This window comes from Lutjanus erythropterus, chromosome 14, assembly GCF_056507025.1.
Source record: "Lutjanus erythropterus isolate fLutEry1 chromosome 14, fLutEry1.hap2, whole genome shotgun sequence".
Taxonomy (NCBI): domain Eukaryota; kingdom Metazoa; phylum Chordata; class Actinopteri; order Lutjaniformes; family Lutjanidae; genus Lutjanus; species Lutjanus erythropterus.
Genome location: NC_139330.1, coordinates 21877303 through 21904716, shown reverse-complemented (window position 1 = coordinate 21904716; position 27414 = coordinate 21877303). Strand labels below are relative to the sequence as shown.

Here is a 27414-nt window from a genome sequence, read left to right as displayed (position 1 = left end):
GTAGAGTCGTGCAAAACAATAAGTGTAAACTGAATCAAACATTTTTTCCATTTGTTGTCTCCAAAGAGAAAACCACCATAAAATGCAGTTTACATGTCATGCACTGTGTTTATAGCACTTTAACCCAAAGTGATTTACAGTTTGCCTCTTAGTCACCCACGCACACATACACACACACACACCGATGGCAGCAGAGCCAGCATGAAAGGCACTTGTCGAACCATCAGGAGCAATTTGGTGTTAAGTGTCAAGGACACTGTACGGACTGAAGGAGTCTGGGATCAAAAACCAACTCTGCAATTAATGGCTGACCTCCTCCACTTTGACAGTCACCCTTTGATTTATGAATTCAAATGAGTCTCTCTTTAAGCTGGAAGCAGAGAGACATCCAAGTCCGTGTTATAAAGAGGGCTACAACAAACAATTTTAATTAACTGGAAGGGCACTCAGATTGCAGACCTCCACCAAGGCCAGTAGTTCAGTCCTCAATCATACGCAAATCTACAAGTGCAACCACTTGGAACAGTAAGGATAATTTAGACGTTGCTTTTTTCTTACGTACCTGCTGCATTTGTTTCTATAGTGATGTTTGAGGTGACCGTTAAGTGTTGCTATATGTTTAGTTGCAGCACACCATTCACATTAATTATGACTAGGAGTGAAACTATCACCAGTTTGCAATAAACTATAATAAAATTAGTATTACCATTTAAAATTTTAATTATAAAAGTGTGTGATTACAGCGCTTTGAAGGGCTTAGCGTGCAATGTGGGACATTGCATTGGACATGATGGCATTTCAAAGTACCATGATAATTTTAGTCACACAGTCATAATCTTGATATGAAATTTTCATACAGTTTCATCCTCAGTTATGATGGGTGCATGCATGCACAACAAATTCTGTGTGACCTATCTCACAACAGTAATGAAAGTGAAAAATAATTTGCCTATCCATCACATGATTTGAACCTGCTCCAGAATTTAATGCGTTCTTCCTTGGGTCATGCTACAACCTTCCAAGTTTCATGAAAATTAGGCAGGTAGTTTTTCCGTAATCCTGGTGACAGACGAATGAATGAATAAACTGGACCAAAAACATGACCTCTTTGGCAGAATAATTATTGTTAACTTTATTTTGAACAATATAAATGCTGATTAAGTTTAGGTTTTCCCTTAAAATTTGAGTGAACTTATGAGGAGACCAAGTCATGAAGGTCAGAGGTTCAACCCTCCCAGCAGCCAGTGTGTTTCCTATGAAAGATGCTTAAATAACTAACTGAACCCTGACCTGTGCAGCACTCCTTGTCAGTCATTTCGGTGTAACAATATTTGCATTAATACCTTCACTCTCCTCCACCCGTCTACATGGTAAGCCACAGACCAGGAAAAGGTTTCCAGGGCTACACCATGTCAGAGCCCACCAACAATGTCAGCGTTCCTCACTTACCTCCCATATAAACTGCCTCATTACTCTGAGCACCACAGGGGCAAGAGAGTGCTGAGAGATGTTTGGTTGCTTAAACTGGATGGCTGCTGGGTCAGAGACAGACACTGCCCTGACACTGTAACCCAAAAGGCTCTCTTGTGGTATATTTTTATTTTAAATTGAGTTTCTTCTGCTTTTCCAAGTCAGCAGATTGTTTATGCATAAAGATATAGGATATTATATATATGTATACACACAGATGCACTTATACTGGCATCTGAGATGTGGCTAGTTCTGCTTTTCTCATCATCTCTCTACCAACTCTTGTTCCCACTATAGAGCCTCTGTTAACAATATGGAGCTGTTTTGCAGTTTGCAGCTGACTGTATTTGACATATATGCATCTGTGCATGTATTTATTCATGCTTGCTTATGCACTTCAATTTAGATTTCATGCTAGTGTGTATTTCTGCACATTCCCGTGTTCTGTGTACAGTAACTATGTGCCTATGGATGTATGCAGAAGCACGGCCCCCTGAGTGTGTGGTAGGTCTGAGGGGTCAGTCGGGATTGGGAAGCGTGCCAGATAAAGGCTAGAGGATTGGGTGAATATGTGTGCTATGTTATGTGGTGGTGTGAGACCCTTGGAACACCTCCGAGGATTGCCAAAACCGCTGCGGATTGTTGTGTTATGCTGGCCGCAGTGTGTGAATTCCCATTGCACACTGGAAATTACTTACTTTACTGGGCCAAGAGATGGCTTGCAGAGGCATAGCAGAGACATCGAGGAATGAGAGCGTTCAACTGGCCAGCAGATACAGTGGAAAACACAATAGTTTCCACTGGTTATATAGAAAACGCTGGTTTTTTCACTTGGAAATGGGCAGCATGGCTCCACTGCTCTCCTCATTTACCAATTAGTTTATAATGTGGTCTGGCTTTTGCACTAAATGAAATATTGTTTCAGCTTTGTTCTATGTTTATTAACTCTTCATCATGTCTTTATAGGATTCAGTTTATCCTGTTTGAGATTTTTGTGAGAAGTCAGTAAACTGTCCATCATATTAATTTTTACCCATATGTCTTCTACAGTTAACCTGCATCCAAAATTAGATCGCAACTTTTATTTTGTTATTTCATTAATTATTATACTGCACACTGCTCATGCAAAATCAGTGCTGGCATTACTCCTGAGATAAGTGGAAAAGTTTGTCTAGTCATTGAATTGACAGAAGATTTATTAGAAGCAATTTTGAGTGGGTTAAAAATCCACTTCCCCAAAGTAAATATTTACTTGCTACTGCAGAAATTCTTCTTTATATTAACGGTTATCAAATCACAACAAAGACCAAAGTTAATTATTATGTTTAATCTAGGGCTGCAGTGTTAATAAAATGTCATAAAATACTGACACCCCTTTTACACCTAGTGTTAAAATGGGATCTGTATCTGGATAATAAGTTGTCTGACGTTGCCTTTGCATTTACACCTGGTATTTTTAATGCATTCTTGCTGTCATCATTGAGATTGGATCTCTGTCCTCCAGAGCAAGATCTGTGCCCAAGTAATTTTAGAGTTTAGTTTAGTTTACAAAAGCCAGCACATCTGAACATGATAAATGCTTTACAGAAGTACATGTCAAAAAAAAGGAAAAATGGAGTTCCATGAACACTTATTAGTATACCACCGTCGACATGTCAGGTGCTGAAAAAGGGATTGTACCCAAAATGTCATTTGTATGTTAATAAATGTTCACTGGAGCAATATCTAGTGTGCGGAATCTATTTTTACCTTTTTCCTAATTTTAGGTGGTATCAGCCTCAGACACGAACTTTGATAATACCATGTCCTCTTTGTTTCCTCAGAGGGGTACAGCTCTGTTGTTGGAGCACCTGGCTGGAAGCTTGGCAAGCACCATCTCAGTGACCACCCACCTGGACATCGCACCCCAGCACCATCTCTTCATGAAGGGCCGCAACGGCAGCAACATCAAGCACATCACCCAGAGAACGGGAGCCCAGATCCACTTCCCCGACCCCAACAGCCCCCAGAAGAAGTCCACAGTCTACATTCAGGGCACCATTGAATCAGTCTGCCTGGCACGGCAGTACCTCATGGTTTGTACCTCATGTGTTTGTTTTGTATATTAGCATCCAGTGGTTGAAAACAATCTCTTTAAACTATTATGCTTTGTTTTTGTAGTGGAGAGATGACATTGGCGATATATTCCTTACATATACAGATTTTACATGCTGTGTGGTAGCTATAATGGCTGTCATTGTTTTACTAACATCATCATGGTATGTGTGAATGATGCGTGGCTTTAGAGACAGGGTTTAAGAAGTAAACCATGATTGCCTGTGGGGTTTTTGAATAGCCTTGGGAGAGGTTTGCTTGGCTCTGCTTGTGCTGCTGAAATGTCCGGTTATACAACAATCTCTAGCCGGCTCAAGGTTAGCCTGCATGATTTATAGCTGCATACCTGCATGTGAGATGGACACACACATTTGCATCAGCTTGGCTTGAGTCCCTAATGTCCTGTCTGTGTACAGATTATCCGTATTGGTGTTAATGGTACTGGTTTGGCTTGAAGACACAGTAGATTTTGGAGGATTTAAATTTCAGCCCTGTCTGTAATTCAGAGGTCGGCACATTACCATTAGTATTTGGAGCAGGAGGAAGCGCCTCACATTTAAAATTTCTGTTGGTTAAAAATGCTCTGTGGTCATTCTTGTTGTGTTGCCTGTGACCACTGAGGCTACCCTTATCTGAATTACTGAAGAGTATAATCAGATGTTTGTTTCAAAAATGTGTAAAAGTGATGGCTGTTTAATTACTGTTGGCTAAATGCTTCTGCTGAGCTGGTGCATGTGAGACATCTCAGGCGTAAACAGCTTTGGCTTTGTGTTTGGAGATCCATAATGTGGGGCAGTAATTCTGCCAGAGCTGCCTTCTCTTTGTCTGCGGTCTCCCATTTGGCCCCAAAGACATTTAGCAAATGCCAAAGATGTTGCAGTGACTAAACATGACTTTCTCTTGGTCTGGACACACAAGAAGGAGCCTCTCACTGTCTGTCTGAGTGGGAAAGTGAGAAACATTGATTTATGGGGGGGTCATAGAAAGCAGGGGATGGGAGAGGAGGATAAAGAGGAGTGGGGGAGTCGCACTGAACATAGAAGCTGAGAGTGGACGTGCAGGAGGGGGTAGAGGAGTCCTGCTCTCAGTCTACTGTGTGATTTGGCCTCTTCCAGCCAGACTGTAGATTACAGCTCCAATCTCAGGCCCTGTCAGAGCCAGCCTGGCCCTATACTCTGCTGCTAATTACACCCACTCACAATAGGAGCGCTGTCCAGCACTCGGCCCAAAATATAGATGTCTGTGGCGCTTGTGGTGGTGATCATGCAAAACAGATTGCTCTTGGCGGAATTTCCCAAGCTCTATGTGGGACAAATCCAGCAGTGAATCTTGTATTTATTGGTATGGCTAACATGTAGGTCTACAAATGGTATAGTATAAAGGAAAATTTACTACTGTTTTGAGAAATAACCTGTAATATAGGAGCAGAGATATGTTAGATTGTACTAGCCAGACTTTCATAGATATCCATCTGCAGCTGACATAAGAAAACTCTTATTTTGTGTTTGCTCCACAGGGCTGCTTGCCTCTGGTATTAATGTTTGACATTAAAGAGGACATTGAGGTGGAGCCTCAGTGTATCACAGCACTCATGGAGCAGCTGGATGTCTTCATCAGCATCAAACCAAAGCCAAAACAGCCCAGCAAGGTATGACACCAGGCTCACACCCACACAGTGTGGAAAGTTTTTCGGGGATTTTTATAAGCCATGCTAGTGGTATGGCTCCAGGGATCAGCCAGTCAGTCCGTCACTTTGATCCTGATGGATTGCCATGACATTTGGCACAGATATTCGTGTTCTCCTTATGATGCATTGTAATTACATTGACAATCCAACCTAGATTCATAGCGCAAGATAGTTTGCCATCTGCATTTCTAGATGGGCTTCTGAAATACACAAATCTCAACAAGAAGATACACACAAAACCACACACTAGAAATGTTACAGTACTTTGATTTACGACTATATTCCTGCAAAACAAATGATATTCTCAAAGGATATTCTTTTTTTACAATTACATTCATTACACATAAACATAATGTGCTTTATATTGAAAGACAAAATAAAAACATATAGGCATTAACATGAGAAAATATATGAAACGTAGATGTAAGAATACAGGCACAAGTAAAATACAGCATTCAACCAGGGCACATCAAACATACCACACAGCAATAAAAACCTCCAAACATCAATACATCCACCCAATCCCATAGCCACACACGTAACAAACAGACACAAGTACTTCCATACAAGTACACACACATACACACTCCCACAAACAGACACAGAGTAATAAACCATAAGCCTTTGCGTTTGAATGTGTAAACAGTTGTGATGGATCTCAAGTCAGCAGACGCCTTCTTTCAGAGAACAGAACCACAGTAACTCCAGGCAACCTCACCAGACTTGGATCTAAGTCTGGGAAACATTAGGAGGCTTCTGCCTGAACACCTGAGAGACCTGATCGGGTTTAAATCAGTCAACAAATCACAGGGAAGCCGCATTGGGGAGCCAAACCATTAAGTGCTTTATAGGCTCTTAGCAGGATTTTGAAGTTGATTCTGTATTGTTCTGGGAGCCAATGAAGTGATTTCAGTACTTCAATAATCGGTTCAAATTTTCCTGTAAGGACTCTGGCTGCTGCATTTTGAATAAGCTGGAGCCGTCTTACTGATTGTTGGATAATTATGGAAATAGAGCTTTGCAATACAGTATTTAGTGCCTGTTAGCAAATTAGGATTCTAACACATTATATCAACAAGTTAGTCTTGTTATATGTTACAATGGGGCTCTAATTATAAGGTGGTTTCTTAATCAGATTAAGTGTGCACACAGTATCATACATACTAAGCATTTTCAGTGGCATTAAAAATTATTTGTATAGACAAAACTGATTCTGATGCACTGATCTAACACCTTTTTGGGGCAAAGTAATGTCTTTTTAAAGGGACCGTATTAAAACATTGAATAAACAAGATTAATGAAATGAATCAGCCCTGCCAATAGACCTAAACCTCCACTAAAACAAAAGTTTGGAAGGAAACATGCTCTAACTTTTCACCCTGAGAAAAACATAACTGCTGTCTTACTTGTACAAATGCTGTGTCAGACTGAAGGAAAAAATCTACCAAGAAACAAACAAGCCACTGTTCCAATTGAAAATTACTCTCCGTCAAATGTCACAGCAGGACATTGAAATAAATTATAGATTGCCATGTCACATTTCATCACTACTCATGAAATATAAAAAGAGAAACTGGAACCTTACACCGAGGGGAATCATGCCATACCAACACTGAGAAGAGTTTTGGCACATTGACATCTGCCGCAGCAGGGAATCACAGCCTGATCTCTCCTCTGCACACAGCCTGCCGTGCATGTTGTACCTGATAGACGGGAACACTCAATATTTTTATTATGCCTCAGATATTCCAACTAAAAAAAGCAACTGGCCTGATTTGCATGTGTGCAAGTACAACCCCAGTTCAAAAAGGTGGGATGTAAAAACAGAATGCAATGATTTGCAAATTCCTTTTAACTTGTATTCAGTTGAATGCAGTACATTTGAGAAGCTGGAACCAGCAACTATTTGGCATTTGCTAATCCTTCTCAACTTCTACTCAATTGAATATTGTACAAAGACAAAATATCTAATGTTGAAATTGATAAACTTTATTTGTTTTTGTAAGTATTCACTCATTATGAATTTTATGTCTGCAACATGTTGAAAAAGTTGGGGTAGGGGCAACAAAAGGCTTGGAAAGTTGTGGAAACACTTGTTTGGCACATTCTGCGGGCACACAGGTTAAATTGTAACAGGTGACAGTATCATTATTGGGTATAAAAGGGGCATCATTGAAAGGAAAGCATTAATAGGGTAATGTTTACCACTTTGTGAAAGACTGTGTGGGCAAACAGTCCACAATAGAAAGAACATTTGTCAACACAAAACTGCAAGGAATGTAAGGATTTCACCATCTTACAATCCATAAAATCATTAAAAGATTCAGACAATCAGAGAAATCTCTGCACACAAGACACAATTGACACAAACAACACTGAATGTCTGTGACCTTCAGTCCCTCAAGCAGCACTACATTAAAAACCTAGACTAGACTAGTGGACTGTCCTTCCTGCAGTCCTGACCTGTCCCCCACTGAAAATGTTTGGTGTGCTATGAAATGCAAAATACGACAACAGAAACCTGGGACTGCTGAGCACCTGAAGTCTTATATCAAGGAAGACTGAGAAGAAATTTCAATTTCTACAAATTGAATAATTAGTGTGCTCAGTTTCTTAACACAGTGCAGTGTTGCACAACTTTTTTGAACATGTTGCAGTGATCTAATTCAGAATTAGTGAGTATTTTAAAAAAAAACACTTTTTTTTCAAGTTTATAATTTTGACCATTAAATATCTTGGACCATACTCAATTGAATATAGTTTGAAAAAGATTTGCAAATCATTGCATTCTGTTTTTATTTACGTTTTACACAATGTCCCAACTTTTTTGGTATTGGGTTTATACATTAAACAGTAAATTGTAGGTAAGTGGAGTCTGTATTAATGAAACATGTTCATATTGTGATTTGCAGCCTCTTACAGTAAGTTGCACACCTGTGTTTTATTCAAAGCCAGCCTCTGATTTCACACATGGTCTGCTGTTCTACAACACATAGTATTCCTAATCATATTCCAGCACTTGGCCCAGTCCTGACTGTCTCCTCGAGGTGCCCACATCCCACCCTGAGCCAGGGCTCGATGCCCAAACCAGACAGGCTTGTGGGGACTGGTGCGGAGGTGCCAGTGTAAACACTGACCCAGCCCAGATCCTCTTAAGAACCCTTCACTTAAACATTTTAACGAGGTGACAGCAGTAATCCAAAAGGCCCGTCCAAACGCTCCGCCGTAGCCTCTGTGTTCCCGGCACTTTGGCAGACCCATAAAAGAGTGTGTGTGATCGTGATTGGAATCCATTTTTCAAAAGCTGAACTCAACAAAACGCAGAGCCAGGACATGATTTGTGCTCACGTTCATTTTTATTTGATGTTTATGAAGGGCAGGGTTTCTGGTGATGTGGAAAATGTCGAAGCCACTGATTTAAAGTCTTTCCTGTTTATAATTCTTGCTGATTTAATGCCTCATAGTATAATAGTCATGGAGTAACTAGTATTGCCTCATGTTCTTTTCGCTTTATCTTCACTATCAAGCAAAATATGATGTGTTATGCAAAACTCAAACTTTGCTCTCATGTCTCCTTCTCTCTCCCACACTGCCTCAATGTTTATCCTTCTAATCTACCCTTAATTCCCTCTTCCTTCCTCCCCTCTTTGTTTGTCTCCCCCTCATCCTCCCTTTCACTCCCTATCTCTGGTGCCAACATTCCCTACCCTATCTATTCCTTGCTCCTCCCCTGCTTTTCCGTTTTCTGCTTCTTGCTCATTTTCTTCTTCTGTTTTGCCTTTTCTGGTTTCTCATCATCTCTTCCTTCTCCCTCAATCTCTCAGTCTGTGATAGTCAAGAGCGTGGAGAGGAACGCGGTGAACATGTACGAAGCTCGAAAATTCCTCTTGGGTCTGGAGAGCAACGGGGTGTCGTCCTCCTCCTCGCCCTCTGTGGCATTGAATCCTGCCACGAATGGCCCATCTCCGTCCCTCATCTGCCCCGTTGGCCTGGACATCCTGGCCTCAGCTGGCCTGGGGCTGAGTAATCTGGGTAATTACACTGTCAAACCTATGTATTTTATTTTATTTAACCTTTATTTAACCAGGAAATCCCTACAGATTTAAATATCTTTTTTCAGAAAGACCTTGCCAAGACATGTAATATGTTGATGCCACATTGACCTCTCAATGCTGCAATATGTCAAAGTCGCCACCATTTTGGTTCAGTCAAGACTGGCAGCTGAATAAATACATGTAAATGGGGAAGATATACTATAAGAGTTTCACAAATTTCAGTGACTCATGTTATATTAAAGGATGTATGATCTACAGTGATAATTACATGGAATGGAGCAGGAAAAAAGGGTGTTTTTTTTCTACTCTACTCCGAGTAAATCATGAGCCCCTGAATATAAAAACGACAAATTGAAATTGATTGAAAAATTTGAACATTACAGTGTTTTTTTTCTTTATTCAGCAGAAACGCAGCTCCGCTGGCAGCAACGCTGACAATATCTATGGCCAAGAAAGCACAGCCGTTACTGTTTAAATAGAAATAAAAAACACACCGGGAAGGACAGGAAATGCAAGCTTCAAACATACAAAGAGGAGACTAAATCCAGATCAAATAAAACAGTTGCATTTCTCAGTTTCATGGGCTTTTAACTTGGCTTTAAAATTTTCCAAGGGGACAAGACTCTGCAGATTATTCCAAGTAGGCGAAGGCTTTTTTTTCACCAGCTTAGTGCAAACCCTTGGAACCTGGTAAGAAAGCCACCTGGTGGAATGAGGCTGAAGACTGCTGGAGATCTGAGTCCGGAGATTACAGAAGATTTCCAAATCACTGATGAGTATGGGAACTGTAGTTGTAAATCGTAGGGCACTGTGGTACATAGAATCTTTTGTCTTTAATGGAAAGGATAGAGTAAGCATTCAGTCTCAGGTCAAATGACTGTGCAGAAGTCACAGGTATTTATCTGCTCCAGGTCCGATTGGCCTGCTATTCTCAATCCTCTTCTGTGAGGCAATGAATGCCAGTCACCTATGATGACAACTACTGCGACTCTTCTGCTCTCTTTTCATACACGTGATGCCTGACTTGGCTTAACTCAACCTGCCAGTACAGGATGGTGGAGTTTGCACCTGCTGGAAGGTGTGTACTTATCTGATGCGCACTCATCTTTACTCAAGCATCTGTAAAATTTTAGATAAACAATATATTTCCTATGCACTCTTCACAATAAAAGTCTCCTGTTTTGTTATTTAAAAGTTATTTAAAAATGTTGGATTTTCATTGGCAGTAACTTAACACTGCTCTATCACAGTGATTCAGTTCAAAACTACAAAAGTACTAAGAACTGAACACACAGAGACTTTTAAAAAACGTCTTTCCCTCTGCTCTCCTGTACATACATGAGTTGAGTGTCAGCCTTACAACACACATCCTGAAAAAACAAAGGCAAACTCATCTACTGGCAATGGGAAAAAGGTCAATTGCCTATTTGTAGCAAGTTCAGTTGCAAAAACTTGCATACACACTAATTTTGGTGTAAAAATAAAAGGTGAAGTGTACAACAGGCAGCATGTATGTACACATCATGACAGTCCATAACACTTAAATATATCCATCACAAGTTTTTTCCTTGCTAACATGTTAAAGTCATATTAGTTTCTTCTTCCCAAAAATGTCAATGTGATTTACACTGTGTGCGCTCTCATATTTAGCAAAGATCTACTTGTGCTAGTTTTATTCTTTTACTTTTCCATGAAAGATGAAAAGATAAATTTGTGGAGAAAAGATAAGAAGCGACCCTCTTTTGCCTCGCACAGAATTCATTTGAGATTAAATGTCTTTGCGGGGAAATTAATGTCCTCATACATCATTGTCATTCACATCTGTACCAGTCACACACAATGAAGTTATATCTGAGCCAGATCTCCCCAAAGCCTGTTAATCACCCGGTTAACTGAACCACTGAGTGTGAGTGACTTTAAAATCCGACACAAATGTCCACTCAACATCCACATAAATCACAGCCAGTGAGTCATGGCACCATCATCTCTGTACACACCTTACAGTAGGAGCTGTTCGTCTGCAGAACCGAATTTCATGCCAAGATGTAGAAATCGTTTGATCAGCGAACCATCAGAAAATAACCTCAACACAAATTTAGTTGCGCCACTTTGAATGAATCGTGAGCTTATGAATCATAGGATGATGAACGGTTAGAATCGCGTAGGAGTTTGTTTTTCTGCAGCGCTGACCTCAACATGAAGGCACAGAGTTCAGCTTGGAACAGATGTCGGGATTTCTTTTTTTTGTTTCCAATGCTGACTTTTAATTGATTCTAGTAAGAGTAGTATAATGGGATAAATATTTAGCCCAAGTTATCTGCTTTTTGCTTTCATTTGATATCAGACTTTGAAAACATGGAAATGAGGACATGAGTAATGCTTCAGTGGCAGTAGAAAAAGCAGATAGTGGAATAAGCTGAGAGGAAGCAGCTCATGGCTGTAAGCACATGCTGGCAATAGATCCATCACAGTTTATCTGGAGGCTATTACAAGGTTAGTTTGTTTTGTGTGTCTTATCTGTATCATCAAATGCTAACCACGGAAAATCTGCATTTTATTTCTTGGATATTTACTTCACATGTTTGAAAGAGAAGGAATGTGGAAATATTTTAATAATATCCATAATATGCTTGTTCATCTATTTATTTTATATAAAATATATTAAACACAAAATGTATTTTTTGTTGAATTGTAGATGTTTTCCCTTTATGTATATTTTGATATATATAGGTGCTGAATTTCTTTTTTTTTTTTTTTTTTCAAATAATCTTTACTTTATGTCCTTGTGTCCTAACCAAATGAGATGGGAAAATTAAATTTTAAAAATTGGTCACAAAAGAAAACAGTGTGCCATGAAGTCCCAGTACAGTAGAAATGGTTTCTTGCTGTGTCTTTTAAACCCAGGGGCCCGGGGGTGAAGCTGTGGACGGCCACATCCTGGCCTTTAGTAATTGCTACATGCTTGTCTTCCTCAGATTACAGGCCAGTCTGCCAAAAGAATCCGTGGCCTTATTCCTGGAGCCAAACTAGCCCCTTGTTAAAGCCACAGACCTGCTTCTTTCTGTTTTCATACACTGTCTTTGGGTAAAGACACCAAGCACCACATTGTTGGTGCTCTCAATAACATGGTTTTATTGGGCATGAGGACACAGTAGATATGTGCTTTTTGCATCCATGACCTTGTCGAAATTTAAGAAATTCTTCCTCTCGTTTGCTGTCTGCTTGATGACAGTTTGATGGGATTCCAGTTAAATAGCTCGAAGACCAAGATTATTTTCTGAGGCTTCAGTGTAACATGTGATTAGCTTGAAAAATGGCTCTGTGCTTTGACAGGACCACCACTGATCTGTTCGTCTAATGCTCTTTCTCCGTTCCTCTCTGTTCTGCTCAGGTTTCCTGGGTGCGACGGCGCCCCACTCCCTCACCAACTCTGCTGCCCCCAATGCGGTTCTCAACAGTCTAAACTCCTCCATGAGCCCCCTGCAGACCCCGAGCCCCAGCACCCCCACACCTTCCCCCTCCCTGTGGCCCAGTTCACTCACCAGTACCCAAGGTTGGCATATTGACAAGTGTCTTTTTTTTACTGTACGATTTACTGTACGAGATTCTTACATGTGCTGGAAATCCTTGAAAACACTTGAATTAAATGTAATATTGTCAGGATTAAAAAAAAAAAATTCTGTCATAATTTTTGAATAAATGGATTTATGGAAATACAGACAGACAGAAAGTTGCAGTTCTTAAGTATCATTGTACACATTCTTTCTGAACTAAAAATTCAGAATTCTTACAGCTACTTTTTTCACCGCTCATGTTTTCAGGCTTCTCGTCTCAGCTGATGCTGCACCCGGCCACCCAGGCTACCCTGAGCAGCATCCTGCTGTCGGGCGTGCAGGGTTATACACAGAGTACACCCTCCCCTCCCCCTGGCCTCGCTCCCATAGACAAACAGCCCAACGGGGTTCCTGACTGCACCAAGGGCCCCTGCACTCTCAACGGACATGTTAAGGTTGGACCGTTTTTATGCTGTAGGCTGCATCGCTTTGAGTTCACTTTGTTGTTTAGTAAATTCCACAGCTATTAAATTGTTTGTATTTTGCTCTGCGTGTGTCTGTGTGTGTGTGTGTGTACAGCATCCTGGCTCAGTGTATGGGAGGATAGCAACTGCATCACTTGCAGAAACTGTCTTGAGTCCAGCCCCGTGTGACTCGGTGCAGGAGGCCAGCGGACACAATCCATCAGAACCGCTGTCCAGCAAGTCCAGTCAAGATGAAGGTATTCCTCTGAAGTAACTCTTAAGTCCACCAAAGCTTTTTTTTTGTCTGAGGCCAGCATATTTTTTGAATTATTTCCAATGAAAGGCTGCACATTTACACTAACTAACACCCACAATGAGACCAGGCACTAAGAGACCGCATTGTGTTGAGCGTTTGTCATTTTCTTTCTGTTTGATGAGAGAATAAAAATGTTCAACTTACTGTTGTAAAAATGCTGTGCTTGTCGCTGCTACTTTTTACCCAACCATCCAATCGCAGTGGAGGAGGAAGGGGACAAATAGACTACCACAAACAGCTCCATCCAACTTCAGCTCTTGAAACAGAGGATAATATTCACAGAGATATTTCCTAGAGCTCACTCACAAAATCTCATGAACCCACAGAGCAGGCAGTCCGTTCTCATAAAAGGAGGGTTTTGATATTGTCTGTACTTGAACAGCAAATTCTACTTTGTCCGGCCACATAGGGGACATAGGGTTCGCATGATGTAAATTGCGTCATCTGCCCATGTTGCAAAAGAATATATGCAGCCGGAAAATTTATGATTGTGCAGGCTGTACATACGGAAGAACACGTGTAAAACATGTCAGCGTATGCAGACATCCAGCATAGTATTGATACAACCCTGTCTGCATCTGTTTTGAGTTTGCTCAGACTATATTCAGCCCTAAAGCATGCGGAGGCTTGAGCAAGAACCAGCATTTCCTATCTTATCTGCTAATCACCTTCCCTCCAAAATATTGAGCCTATCCTGTTCAAATTTACAACTTATTAGGAGAGCAGAGTACTCACATGTCTATCATCTGTCCTGTCTACCTAACCTAGTGACCGGCAGTATATTTAACTCTCTTTAGAATAATTTCTACTCTTAAGAATAAATCCTTTATTCTCAGCTATTTCCTCCAGGTCATGTATTTTTAAGGAATCTTGAGTCAATGTTGTTTTTTTAAAATAGAGCTTTCAACTGGCTTAAGTGAATTGTAAAAGTCTCCTTACAGCCGGATCCTTGCCCTCTTGTGAGTCAGTTCTTTTAAAGACACACTTAAACTCTTATGATTTATGTGTGATTGTAACCTTGGATACACAGAATTTTTGAGCCGTTAACGTTTTCGACTCTGCTGGCGGCTCGGCTTTGCAGACGTAACATAAATGTCCTATTTAAGCTTTTCCTCTCGAGATTTATGTAACCCTTAAACCCACTTTGAGGAAAATGCCTCGAATCAACTTATTCCTATTTCTCGGCACTATCGTCCTAACTTCATACTCCCTCTGACTACGTTTATTGTCTTGGAACGGAGACAGATTAACTGCTGGTCTCCTTGCGGTTCAGAAAGGCCCTTATTTCCTCTGTGTCTTACACTTGCGGTTTTCCCCTCAAACTTTCACTCTCACGCGTCTCGGTTTTCCCGGCTGTTTTTTGAGCCGGTCCTCCCCCAATGTGGTGCATCCCAGTAAGGTTTCCTCTCCCTCCTTACCTCCTCCTGTGTCCCAGAATGTGTTTGGACTGGCTCGCCCAGTCTGACTCGACGTGAAGGAGGGAGGGCAGGGAGATTGTTAAAACATTAAACTCCAGAGAAAGCTTCATTAGATTGACTGACATCATATTATTTTATGCTTTACTAGATATTCTTGATTATACGCATGCACATTATACACATCCTGTTACACAGAGCAGATTCCTGTCAAGCTGTCAGTGGAGTATCAGGGGAAAACTGGTATATAATTACAGCTGCTGTGATTTTAATTAATTCAGGATTCAACTGAGACTAGTCACACTTAAAAGGAGTTTGAGGTACTCATCGATGGTGAGTGTAGTATTATCTATGGTAGATGCCGGTCGGCATTATTAGTTTAAACGTTATATTTAGAATACTTTCAGCACAAACAAATATTGCTCTCTCAAAACCAACCAAACTCCGTTGGCAAAATCAAAATGAGTTTGTTTGTGTTTTTGTGAAACTTTGGTGAATTTGATCTATCTTTTTAAAGCACCTAAGTCACACAAAAACACAAACAAATTAACAGATCAAGGCAGCGGTAGACCAACAGCTCCCATGTTTTCCGAAGAAAAATTATTGATTTGGACTCTAGAGTTTGGTTGGTTTTGAGAGAGCGATATTTTGCTTTATTATCAGCGATTTATCATCAGAAAAGGCTGTCTGATGATAAAGAAAAGTGGTGAAAATATAAATATAGTGTACACTTACTGAGATTTTTTTAAGTGGACCTTTTTTAAGTGGCTAGAATAAGTACCTCGTACAACCCCACAGAACTTACACACTCTCCTGTACGCTGAGTGACCCAGTCGCTGACAGACAAGCTGTGCATGGCAGCAATTGAAAACTGCGATGAAACATGATGCATTTTAGCTACATTGTCAGAATGTTGTGTGTTTTCTGTACAGTCACATGGTTTAAACATTGGACCAAGTAACTAGAAAGACATGGAAAAGATAATAAAAATATGTTTGTCTTTGTTTCCTTCAGGCTCTGACACATTTGTGGAAGTGGGTATGCCCAGAAGTCCCTCTCACTCAGCCAACGGGAGCGAGCTGAAACAGATGCTGGCTTCATGTAAGACGTCATCAGGGAAACGACAGGCTGTGGAGCTCCTGCAGGGCACCAAGAACTCCCATCTACAGTACGTGTGCATGCAGAGATCATTTACAGCTTGTTTTGTTAATGTTCAGCACCCTTTCTGAGATCTTTTACAGCTCACGCTGTTACAATTTGGCAGATTCATTCCTTTACACATGGATAGTATGAAACACTGGGATGCAGCTGCATTCAGTTGAATCAAACCCAAACATACAGATTTTATTTTTAAGAATTGGACAAAACTATATGATGACACATAAAGTGAGAGAGATTTCGTCCCATAAGGAGGTTTAAGAATTTAATCATTGGCTGCCATATGGACTGTTACACATGCTCACCCTGGACAGCATGGTTATTATAATAACCAACTGTTTCTTAATAATAAAAACTTGGAGGCAGTCAAACCTGATGAGCTGGGAACATTAACAGCCTCCGTGATGATGTGAGGAGATGAAGAGATAAAGTTTATGCAGTGCAGTTGTCTTCACTCACTGTTCTGCATCACTGTGTACTCCCAACAGTTCTGACTGTCTTCTCTCGGATGCTGAGTCCAGCTCGTCAGACAGTCCTGTGGCAGACAAGAGGGCACCGGGGAGCGAACGGGCGGCTGAGAGGGCAGCACAGCAGAACGAGAGGGAGAGAATCAGACTGGCACCACAGACCTCTTTTGCCAACATGCAGGTATACACACCCACACACATATATCAAAACACACACAAAATAGCACGCAGTTTTTGGTGTAGTAAATAATAAAAGAATAAAATTGTCTGCTGTGCTTTCAGGCGTTTGACTATGAACAGAAAAAGCTGTTGGCAACGAAAGGTAAGTTGACATTTTTGCTTGGTCAAATACTGCACTGTCATTAGTAGTGCCTGGATGCAGCCCATAATTTAGTCTTGTGTGAGGACAGACTGCCACATAATCTAAAGGTCACAACTGCCAGTAAGTTCAGTTAGATGTCCCCTGAAAAAGTATCTTTGAAAGAGTTTCATATATATAGATATAATTTTCACCAAAGTCACAACTCTTAAACTGCAGCTGAATCTTTGCGGACGCATGATTACAAATTCAAGACTTATTCAAACACAAAAGTACTTAAAACCCAGACATGTTTTTTTGACATTTAACAAGTGTTGCATTTGGATGCACGTGTGTTTTTTTTCAGACATTACAGCTGTGATGCATTTAAAAGCACATGTGATTTTTCAGATGTCTCACATGTGTTTCCAAAGATACCAACAATAAGAATTATACTGAAATGTGTAGAAAATACTGCACATGTAAAATCTTCCATGCTGTTGCCATAAAAAGTAAAGCATATTCATCTTTAACTTAAGAGGAACATGGACAACAAGTGGTTATCAATGTTTCAGTAAATATTATGTCATTATCTTTGTGTGCTTCACTGCATGTCTGTATTCACACAGCTATGCTAAAGAAGCCCGTGGTGACTGAGGTGCGGACCCCTACTAACACTTGGAGTGGTCTGGGCTTCTCAAAGTCAATGCCAGCTGAGACCATCAAGGAGCTGCGGAGAGCCAATCATGTTCCATACAAGCCCAGCATGAGTACCACCTACGAGGTCAGACACACGAGGCCTCAGTGTCTGTTCTTGTCTCTGATAAATATGTTCACCCTCTTAAACATTTACTGTCATTGTGTGTATATTGTGGAAGATTTATTTGTCTCACTATACACAATGGATGGTAGATGTTTCTGCTCAACGGACATCCACAACTCATCATGAAATGTTTGCATTGTTTGTATTTCTTTGTGTTCTCTCTCAGGGTTCCCCGCTGTCCTTGTCTCGATCCAGCAGCCGGGAAGGCGTCGGGAACGGCAGTGACTCTGACAACTGGCGAGAGAGGAACGGCACCGGTAATGGTCTGCCGAGTCACGCCGAGTTTCCCTCTGCTGTCAGCAGCCCGAAGAGAAAGCAGAACAAATCTGGTCAGTTGAGCATATTTTTGTAATAACTGTGCTACTTGGACAAACATTCACTGAATTTTTAAACATTGCGTTTGTTAAAATATGAAAGCATCAAGGACAGCAAAACTTTACCAGGAAAATCACTTTTCAGAGAGATGTTTCTCAGCAAAGAGCAACCAAATGTTATTATATTCTTGGCACTGACGGTGGAATAATTTCACAGAATGACTTGATAGATTAAGGAGAAAAGGTTGCATTTTTAATTTCATTTTGTGTTCAATAAGTGTAAAAAAAACCACCTCACAGTTAATGATGACAGTGAAGAGAACACTTGTAGAAGTACACACAGAGAAAACGCCTGCTCAAAGTGAAATTTGTTGCACATTAAAGTTTTCTGACTTTCATACACGTCTAAATTGTTGACTAATTAAAAATGGTGAAGTCAGTTTTTGCTAATTATTGCTCTTTGTATGACTTAACATATATGATAGTTCAGATGTGAATTAATTATTGTGCTTACTTCTATATTATTGTTTTGTTTTTTTTCATTTTTGTCCAAACCCTTCGATGGACAGCTGCGGAGCATTACCTCAGCAGCAGCAACTACATGGACTGCATCTCTTCAGTAACCGGCAGCAACGGCTGCAGCCTGAACTCATCTTTGAAGGGCTCAGATCTGCCTGAGCTGTTCAGCAAGCTGGGCTTGGGGAAGTACACAGACGTCTTCCAGCAACAAGAGGTAGAGCAGAATGTGAACAAACTTCTTCTGCTGTTATGATTTTAACTACTGGAGACAGGCTCTCACATTTTCCATAATTGTAGCAAAATTCCTCTTTTTTGCCATGCAAGCAGCGAGGCTCTAGGGATGACAGTTTCTGTCCATTGGCTCACCACATCACTCCAGACTGAAACTCAACAACTACTGAACAAATTTCCAAGAAATTTAGTACAGTCATACAGGGTCCCCAGACTGATGCGAATGAATGAATCCTATCGACTTTGGTCATTCCTTAATTGTTCCACCATGAAGTTTACATTTGTTGTTCGGAGTGAAATGCCATGAACTGTGATTCAGGCATTCAAGCATCCTAAAGCAGAGGGTCTGCACCCTTTTTCAGGCCATGGACCCCCTTAGCTGATAGATAGTCAGAACAGGAGCCCCCTACTACAGATATTGCAGTGTTTTCGGGTCTTCATTCAAACAATAATTTGGAGGCCTTCCTGCAGTAACTCTGAGGACCCCTTTGTGGTAAATTCTAATTACTTTGGTAATACCTTAACTTTTCATCTACTAGTTATTGTCATCACTTAAGTTTATGACCAAATACCTGCAAAACTAATTGCATTGCCATCAACCTCAGCTGTACTTTGGCTTTTAGCAAATGTTAGCATGTTAACACACAACACTAGGATGATGATCCTGGTACACTGTACCTGTTATTTAAAGAAAAGCAGCACACACAAGGGACTTTAGTGAGGTGATGCTCACTTAAGTAGATTTGAGGGTAGGTGGTAGTGTATTGCACACTCTGGCTCCATATGCATTTTTCTTTTAATTAGATTTGGTGTCTTGGCCCTTATGGAGCCAGAGTGTGCAACACTTTTTTTCCTTCTTTCATGTTATATGTGGTAAACAGCCCCATGTTTGTATTTTCTCAATGAGCATGTTTACAAGATGATTGGCTCAAAACGTTATGACTAGCATGGATAAAACTAAAGCTATAAGTTGCATTAAAAATGTCTGGAAAATACATCCACAGAATTTATTATTTGTACATTTTATAGGCATATTTACTCTTCCTCAGTGAACGGTGTACTTCAGTGTAGTAAGTTGCATCATGGTGCCTCTTTAAATGAAATTTCCATATTGTGTATGTAACAACAAATAAAAGTAGTAACAAACTAAATGAAATGTAAAGAAGCAGGGTTTCCACTGTTTGCTGCCTCTGTGCTTTTCTAACATGTCAGAGGATGTTGTGTACAGTATATTTGTTGGAAAAAAAAACTCTTTAAAGTGTTTTTAATCATGGCTGGCAATTTTAATGCAGAACTTGTACTAAGGATGCCACTTGTTATTGTTTTCTTTTCATGCAAGTTGCCAAACTGTGGTAATAGTAATGTTAAATGAACTTGTTGCTGCTTCCAGATTGACCTCCAGACATTCCTGACTCTAACAGACCAGGACCTGAAGGAACTGGGCATCACCACCTTTGGAGCCCGCAGGAAAATGCTGCTCGCTATCTCGGGTACAAACTAAGAAAAGCATGTCTCCATTACTTTTTGTTTTCCATGTTGCCGCTGTCACCCCTGTCTTTCTCTGGTCAGCGTTCCAAACTAAACCAAAACTGACAAAGAAAATAAACATGAGGCAGAATTATTGTGCTTAAAGCAGCATTATGAAGGATTGGTATTAATTATGATATGGCAGCACCTACAGTTTCTTAGTGCAGTTCACTCATACACTGCTATCGTAAATATGGAGAGCTGTGCACCTGAATTTATGATTACATTACTTAAGATCAAAAACTAGCGAGATGACAATACTACTAACAAGCCCACCACATGAAGCGCAGCCTGGCGTCTGTTTTATAGCCTTTTATTTCATGAAGCTCGCGCCAACGACTAAAAGCCAGTCCGACACTGACTCTTGCCCGGCGCCCTCTCGTACAGTCATTTCTCTTTTTCCCTTTTTAACTTCCTCTGTAAACGTCCACTTTGATCTCTTCACCTCTGACGTGATGTGCATAGCAGAGGCTGAGTCTGGCTTCAGTTTTGACACAACACTGACGCCGTTCCCTGTCAGCTTCCCCTTCCCACAGGCCTGAAATCATCTTTCTCCCCATGATCCAAAGCTGCTCTTGTGGTGTAAACACCAACACCCACCTGGTGCTCTGAGCATAGCTAGCTACCTTAAGGCATTTAGCAGCAGTTAGCAACAGTTAGCAGCAACTTACTTTACTAATAAGTAAATCTTTCTATCCATCAGAGGTATATCAAAGGGAAGACCATAAAACATTTTTTTCACCAAAATCAGTGACGTAATTAGTGGCGTGTGACTGAAATTCAAGCCTCCATAACCACAGAGCACTGTCATCACAGCGATGGCCTCTCTTTTCAGCGGACACTCTGAATTGAGAGATAAATATGTCAGACTTAAGCAGATTTTACTGGATTAAAAAAAAACAGTAATTACCAGATAACAGAAACTCTGACATAAGGGAAGATGCAGTACAGAGATATCCACATATGGCTCGTCCTGCCAGCTCACTCCTGCTGAAGGCAATTCACACAAACCGGCTGATCTGTTTCATTAATGTTTCCTATTCTGTCTTCCGCTGTAACAAGCCTGAATGGAGCCCAGCTGTGCAGGAGGCAGAAAGTGCACTCCAGCTGACAAAGGTCATCTCCACTGCCAGCCAGTGGATTTGAAAGCTATAGGTGGTCTGCATTATTGGCAGACTGGTAGAGAAGTTGAAGACATTGCTGTTGTAACTAATTTAAAGATTCAAAAAAAACATGTTACAGTAATTTGCAGCAGCAGGGGTAAATGGGATTAAGACACATTCTTCTTAGATGAGAGTGCTGGTGTGTCTCCAGTTGTTCCAGCTGCCTCCCTGATGCTGATGTCGACTCTGTCCTGTTGTTGCACTGGATCTAATGTGAATGTTGTGGGTGTCACACTTCATTACTGATGTCATATTTTGGACATTGTAATAGCCAGAGTTGTTATTCATACTCGTGTTGGGACTGGGAGCTTCCTGCCACGGATTTTCTGTAACGGTCCAGAGACGTCAGAGCAGAGCTGGGGTTCACAGTGAGAGCAGCAAGGGGAAATGGCGAGGCTGGGCTCTGATTATTAAGGAAGCCGAGGGATCCAAGACCAGAACCGGTTTTGGTGCCTGACGCCTAAGCCAAGCACGGGTCAACTTTCATCTTTGCTGACACGGACTCGAGGGCTCCAAAACAGGAACATGCACGCCTCTGTCTGTCTCCCTGTATTTTTGCCACTCATTATAAAGAGATAGAACACCAGTCAAGGCAATCCAGGTTTTAACTTCCTGCCAGTGTGCCAGTAAAAAGAGCCACGAGAGCGAGCTGGCTGTCTCCAGGAATCAAATGAAGGTTTATGCTGGCAGCAACAGAACGCGGCTATCATATGAATAACTCAGAGATTCCAGAGTGTGCTTCTGACATTTTTATGAAAGCATTTTGTCCAAACTGCTGTGTAAAACCAGATGGACACAAAGAGGGCTTTTGTTGATCTGAGCAATTCTGTAGTGATTTGAATTCAATTTTCTTGTCACTGTTGACGAACAGAGGCTAAAAAGAAATGTTAACATACTCCTTGGGTTGTGTTTATTTCTTTACTTTGATTTACTTACAGCTCCCAAATCAACACTAGGAAAACATTAACTTTAAAAACCACAGGCCTCATGTGAGAACATTTTCTCATTCTTATCTTAACTTTCTCATACTTGGGCTATGGTGTGCTCATAGGAGTGTGCCACGTCAGATTAAGCAAACACGCCAAACTCCAAATGACTGTCAAATGATCCACCTACATGCATTTGAGTGCAAGTTCATGAGAAATTACTCTTCATAAGTCTCACCACTTTTGGAACCTCTGTCACATTTCTCCTTTCCTCTCTCCTGTTCTTACATGCACTATGCGATAGGCTCATCTGTGTTGGAAAGAAACAATAATAACAACAAAAAGAAAACATTTTATTTGATCAAAAGATGTTCTTCAAAACATGAGAAAATCGGTGAATGTGACAAGTTTTGCTTAATCACTTGTGCAAACCACTTAAAGCTGCTACAAGGAACTTTCATCTTTTGGAGGCCATCGTGGATAAAAGCAGTTCTTTCCACCATTATAACCAGAAAGCATAATGTCAAATATAAGATTATCTAAATATAAACCTCCTTCTGCTTCTTTTTAACTGGCTAACATTGGAGCCACTGTAACTCTGCCTGGAAAAATTTAAAAACACAGACTCATTTTGTCTGTTTCAAGATGACTCTGACCTGGTGGCAGCCATTAAGAACAACTATACAGAAATAATAAGTTTTTTTGTGGAGGGTCTTGTTAACTTATGTAGCTTATATAGAGACATCAGTAATAAATTGAGATTGTTTCCTAAACAGTTTAAAAACTCCTTGTAGTAGCTTTAAAAACTATTCTGTTCATACAAGTGGTTCTTGCATGAGACCCATGTTTGTGTTACTGATGTTTTGTGGCACCCTTGTTTTACAGAACTAAACAAAAACCGGAGGAAGCTATTTGAGCCACCCATCAGGTCCTCCTTCCTGGAAGGGGGAGCGAGCGGCCGCCTCTCTCGTCAGTTTCACGCAGACATGGCCAGCATCAGCGGGCGATGGTAGGCCCCTCCAGGCCGTCCCAGAACCGTCCATGATGGAGACCTGCCTCCAATTTCTTTTTATGTGCCTCAGCGGCAGGTTTCAGTGGTCGTTTACCCTCTTTCAGCTTCGGCTGAAGTAAGACTGTTCACAATGTTGTCGTTGCCATATAGTATAAATACATATATATTAAAAAAAAAAAGCCATAGTTTTACCTGAAGTGCCAACAAAAAAGGGATGTCTCAGATACATGAGGTCCAGTGTTCACATAGAGCCTTTGAGTCTCTGTGGAGCATTTATATATGAAGGTTGTTGTTATGGTTCTGAAGAAGGGTACTGTCCAGTATTTCTGTCCACTTTTTGTTCAAGGGAACAGGCAGAATGATTAGTACAATCATTTTACACATTGATACGACCTGCATTTGTATTATGCTGTGGTATCAGTGACATGCACTTTAATAATACTAGACTTTTGCCTGTGAGAGCCTAATTCCTTAGATTGAAATAATGATAACTATGCATTTTTTATTGACTAAAAGCACAGATGCATTTTGTACCAAACCAAATGTAAAGCACTTAACCAGTGAGATTAGGGCACCGCCAAATGAAGTGCAAAATATGTCAGCACGCCAAAGTGGTGACTTCATCAACTTAAACACAAATACCAAAGGAAAGTATCATTGTGGCCTTTGACCTTTGGCTGCCTTAAGTGTTTTGATTGGTGGACATTCCTCCGAGGTCAGTGTTTGTGTCCAACCACAGTCTGTTTGCGTGTCTGTGTACGTCTAAACAAAACAAAAAAAATCAAATATTTTGTACTCATTATGCATTATGATTTTATTTTTTAGTTTTATTACCATTTTAGGGGAATGGGTGGGATGTTTAACGGTAATCAGTTTACATATGTATTTTTTATACATTCATGAATGAGTTTCTATGATTTTGTAATTAGATTATTCGTGTCTTTTACTTTATTTTCTGCCCTTTAATCTGTGGAGCCGTAATATGGCAGTGCCATTTAGACAGCAGCAGAGACGTGAGGCAGTGAGGCTCAGCTTTATAGGCCTCTCTCTGATTGTGTCACCAGGCATCTTTCTGTGGTTTTCCTTCTCTGTTTGTTTATAGCACATGGTCTTTTTGTCTCATCTGTTATTTGTCAGTGTTGGCCTCCCCGTGGCCCCTTGTGTGTGCCTAAAAGCTCACAAAAGCACTCCTCCATGTATCCAGACCATGAGTTGCTATGCTAGTACTCTGTGCCTTTTTTGTCTTTCTATTCACTGGCTGTTCCACTTAGAGCAAAGAAAGGCCTCATAACAAAGCAAGGCCATGCCTTTTGTAGCGACAAGTGCCAATGTACATAACTAGTTTTTCAGCAGGGAAATATTTCGTTAAGAACACTAATATTTTGGTCTGACCGTATGCTCCAGATAGGAGGTGCATCACACAAAGAACCAGTTATACTCACAGCCAAGTCGGTTTCACATGAGCATTTCTGCCAGAGACACAAATAAGGAACCAAAGTCATCAGAAGGACTGCGAGATTTAAGATAAAAACAAATAAAAATTTGGAATTTTCTAGTATCACTTGTGCAATCTAATATCCAGAAAACCTGGTTAAGCAGTGTTTAATGAAGTGACAGGATTAAGCGTGCAGCAGCAGTGTTTATCCTCAGAGCCTGTATTTTTTCTGGGCTCCTGTGTTATGTTCGGTCATGTGTTTTGGAAAAGGAAAACATCCTTTTCCGACAGTTCATTAACTTTGGATAACTCAAGTGTTTTTTCTTGTGTGATGTTCTTAAGATTTATCTGAGGATTTAGCCCGCAAGCCGATCCATCTTCCAAGGTCCCGAGCATTTTTGTATCAAGTGCAATTAAGTGCCTCTATGTAAAGTTTTTTTTTTTTTTTTTTTTCTGGGAAAATGTGTTTATATTTGCAGTTCAATAGGTATAAAAGCTACAACTGAAGAATGTCTTATCTTGGTTTAAATGAGAGAGTAGTGTATAAAATCTTAAGGTATGTAGAGGACGCTTCTGAGAAATTATCACTGTCCAGTGCCTGAACATTTATTTCGACAAATTTAACAACAGCGGTCCTCACATAATCTCAAACAGAGAAGACCATTTGTCTCCTCTCTTCAATTCCAAATGATTCCCTTTAAGATGACTTGTTTATTATGTTCACTTTTAACCACTTTCCCTCGCATCTGATTTGAGCCATTCTCAATGTGGTTGTCAACTTAATAACACTATACTAAATAATATTCTGACATGGTTGCCGATGCCAACCAGGTAAATTTTTTTTTTCCTTCGAAGTCTTATGAGAAGAGATGAAGAGGGAGAAAGCTAATATAGAAAGGGATTCTTTATCCTGAGAGGAAACCTGGGGCCGCTTTGCCCCCACTCATCATGGTACTACATTGAAACTGTTGAGCACTGATTCTCCCAGTGCTGTGACTCGTGTTCCTGCCTAGCAGACATTTGTTTTCATCCTTCACCTTGTTTGGATTTGTTTGCTCGGAGGATAGTAAGAGGTTCTTGTCTTATCAAGTGAATGTTGTTTTAAAGAATATTGATGCATGTTATTGCAGATTTATTACGGATCAGTGAAGGGACTCATCAAGTCAAAATGTTTACTGCCAGCATGTCTAGTCTTTGCCCTTGATAGAATAGTTTCACAATTATGTCTTTGATTTGTTGCATTAGTCATATTGTTGTTCCCAAAGGGATTTGTTTGAAGGAGTCTTTGTACTGCAACTGAATGGTACATTTATAATAAATGTAAACCACTAAGGAAATTATGTAATACATAACTTTTGTACGACTTTTTCATCTTATACAACCATTTGTTTTTGTGTGAGAAAGGTACAATCCTGCACAAAGTTCCACAGAAGAATTTCATTTATAAACATTGCCATGTTGCCAAAGCTCTGTTCACTGTGGCATCGGTTGATGCTATTGTTATTCTAATTGTATTGTAGTACAGATATAAACAGGACTTTTTGAAGAAACTGTCAAGCAGGCAAATAAAATGTTTGTTCAAACATTCAAATGATATTATGAAGGTAATAAATGTATGCAAACAAAGCCCATTTCTTTGGTTTTATTTCTGCATATCACACAGACTGAAAAAGCACCAGTGTCTGTCATCACCTTCAGTATATTCTACTAACCATGTTTTCCAAATTGTTTTTTTTTTTTTCTTTTAGTAGCTGCTGTGCTCCCTTTACAAAGTATGGACTGTTGCATGCAGTCTGCATTCAATTGGGACATATCACTTTGTCATAGCATTGCACATAGAACTGACCCTCTTTTTCATACATCCATCACAGAGGGCTATGGGCAAGAGCAGCCAGAAAAAGCATACTGCAAAGTGGGACCAGATGCAGGAGGACATCACGGTATTTTTGGCATACTGCATTTGATGCACTATGTATTGGCACACTAAATAGTATTGGCACACAGCCATAGTCTCAGAATGGATGGAACATTAAAGTAGCTCTAAGCAGGAAATCCAGGCTTTTCAAATATCTGTAAGATGCTGTAAACTTGCTGCTACCAGATAGCAGATAAGCAGCACTCAAAAAGTGTTAAAATGTCTGCACAAAGGCAGAGATACACTGAAGCCATTGCTGTAGACATTATTTTTAGAGTGTTATTATGAGATCAGTACTTCTTAAATATATATATGCTAAAAAATACCACTGACAAAGTTAGTACCTATAAATATGAGGTGATTGTTTAGTCATACTCTGTATTCACTTTATTTTGTTTTCTGTTTGAAAGCTGGAATCAAAAACACATCTATACTCTGCAGGTTGAGAATCCACCCAGTCCTGTGCCGTGCATGCCTACATGAGGCATAATCCACATAGCCAGGATCTGCTTAATCCAACAGGATGAATCTGGTGGAACTGATGGAGGCTCTGGCAGAGACAATGTATTCT

General features: G+C 40.3%; 1 protein-coding gene across 1 annotated transcript in view; it reads left to right on the top strand.

Moving 5' to 3' along the window:
• Positions 1–26559, top strand: part of bicc1a (BicC family RNA binding protein 1a) — an 83550-nt gene extending 56991 nt beyond the window's left edge. The window contains exons 8-21 of the mRNA XM_084735956.1: positions 3294–3545; positions 5081–5212; positions 9076–9283; positions 12698–12859; positions 13128–13315; positions 13440–13581; positions 16070–16223; positions 16702–16861; positions 16963–17002; positions 17608–17762; positions 17968–18130; positions 18685–18848; positions 20256–20355; positions 23367–26559. Of these exons, the coding sequence (XP_084592082.1) occupies positions 3294–3545; positions 5081–5212; positions 9076–9283; positions 12698–12859; positions 13128–13315; positions 13440–13581; positions 16070–16223; positions 16702–16861; positions 16963–17002; positions 17608–17762; positions 17968–18130; positions 18685–18848; positions 20256–20355; positions 23367–23494 (2148 nt within the window). The 3' untranslated portion in view covers positions 23495–26559. The remainder of the gene's footprint in view (positions 1–3293; positions 3546–5080; positions 5213–9075; positions 9284–12697; positions 12860–13127; positions 13316–13439; positions 13582–16069; positions 16224–16701; positions 16862–16962; positions 17003–17607; positions 17763–17967; positions 18131–18684; positions 18849–20255; positions 20356–23366) is intronic.
• The last annotated feature ends 855 nt before the right edge of the window (positions 26560–27414 follow it).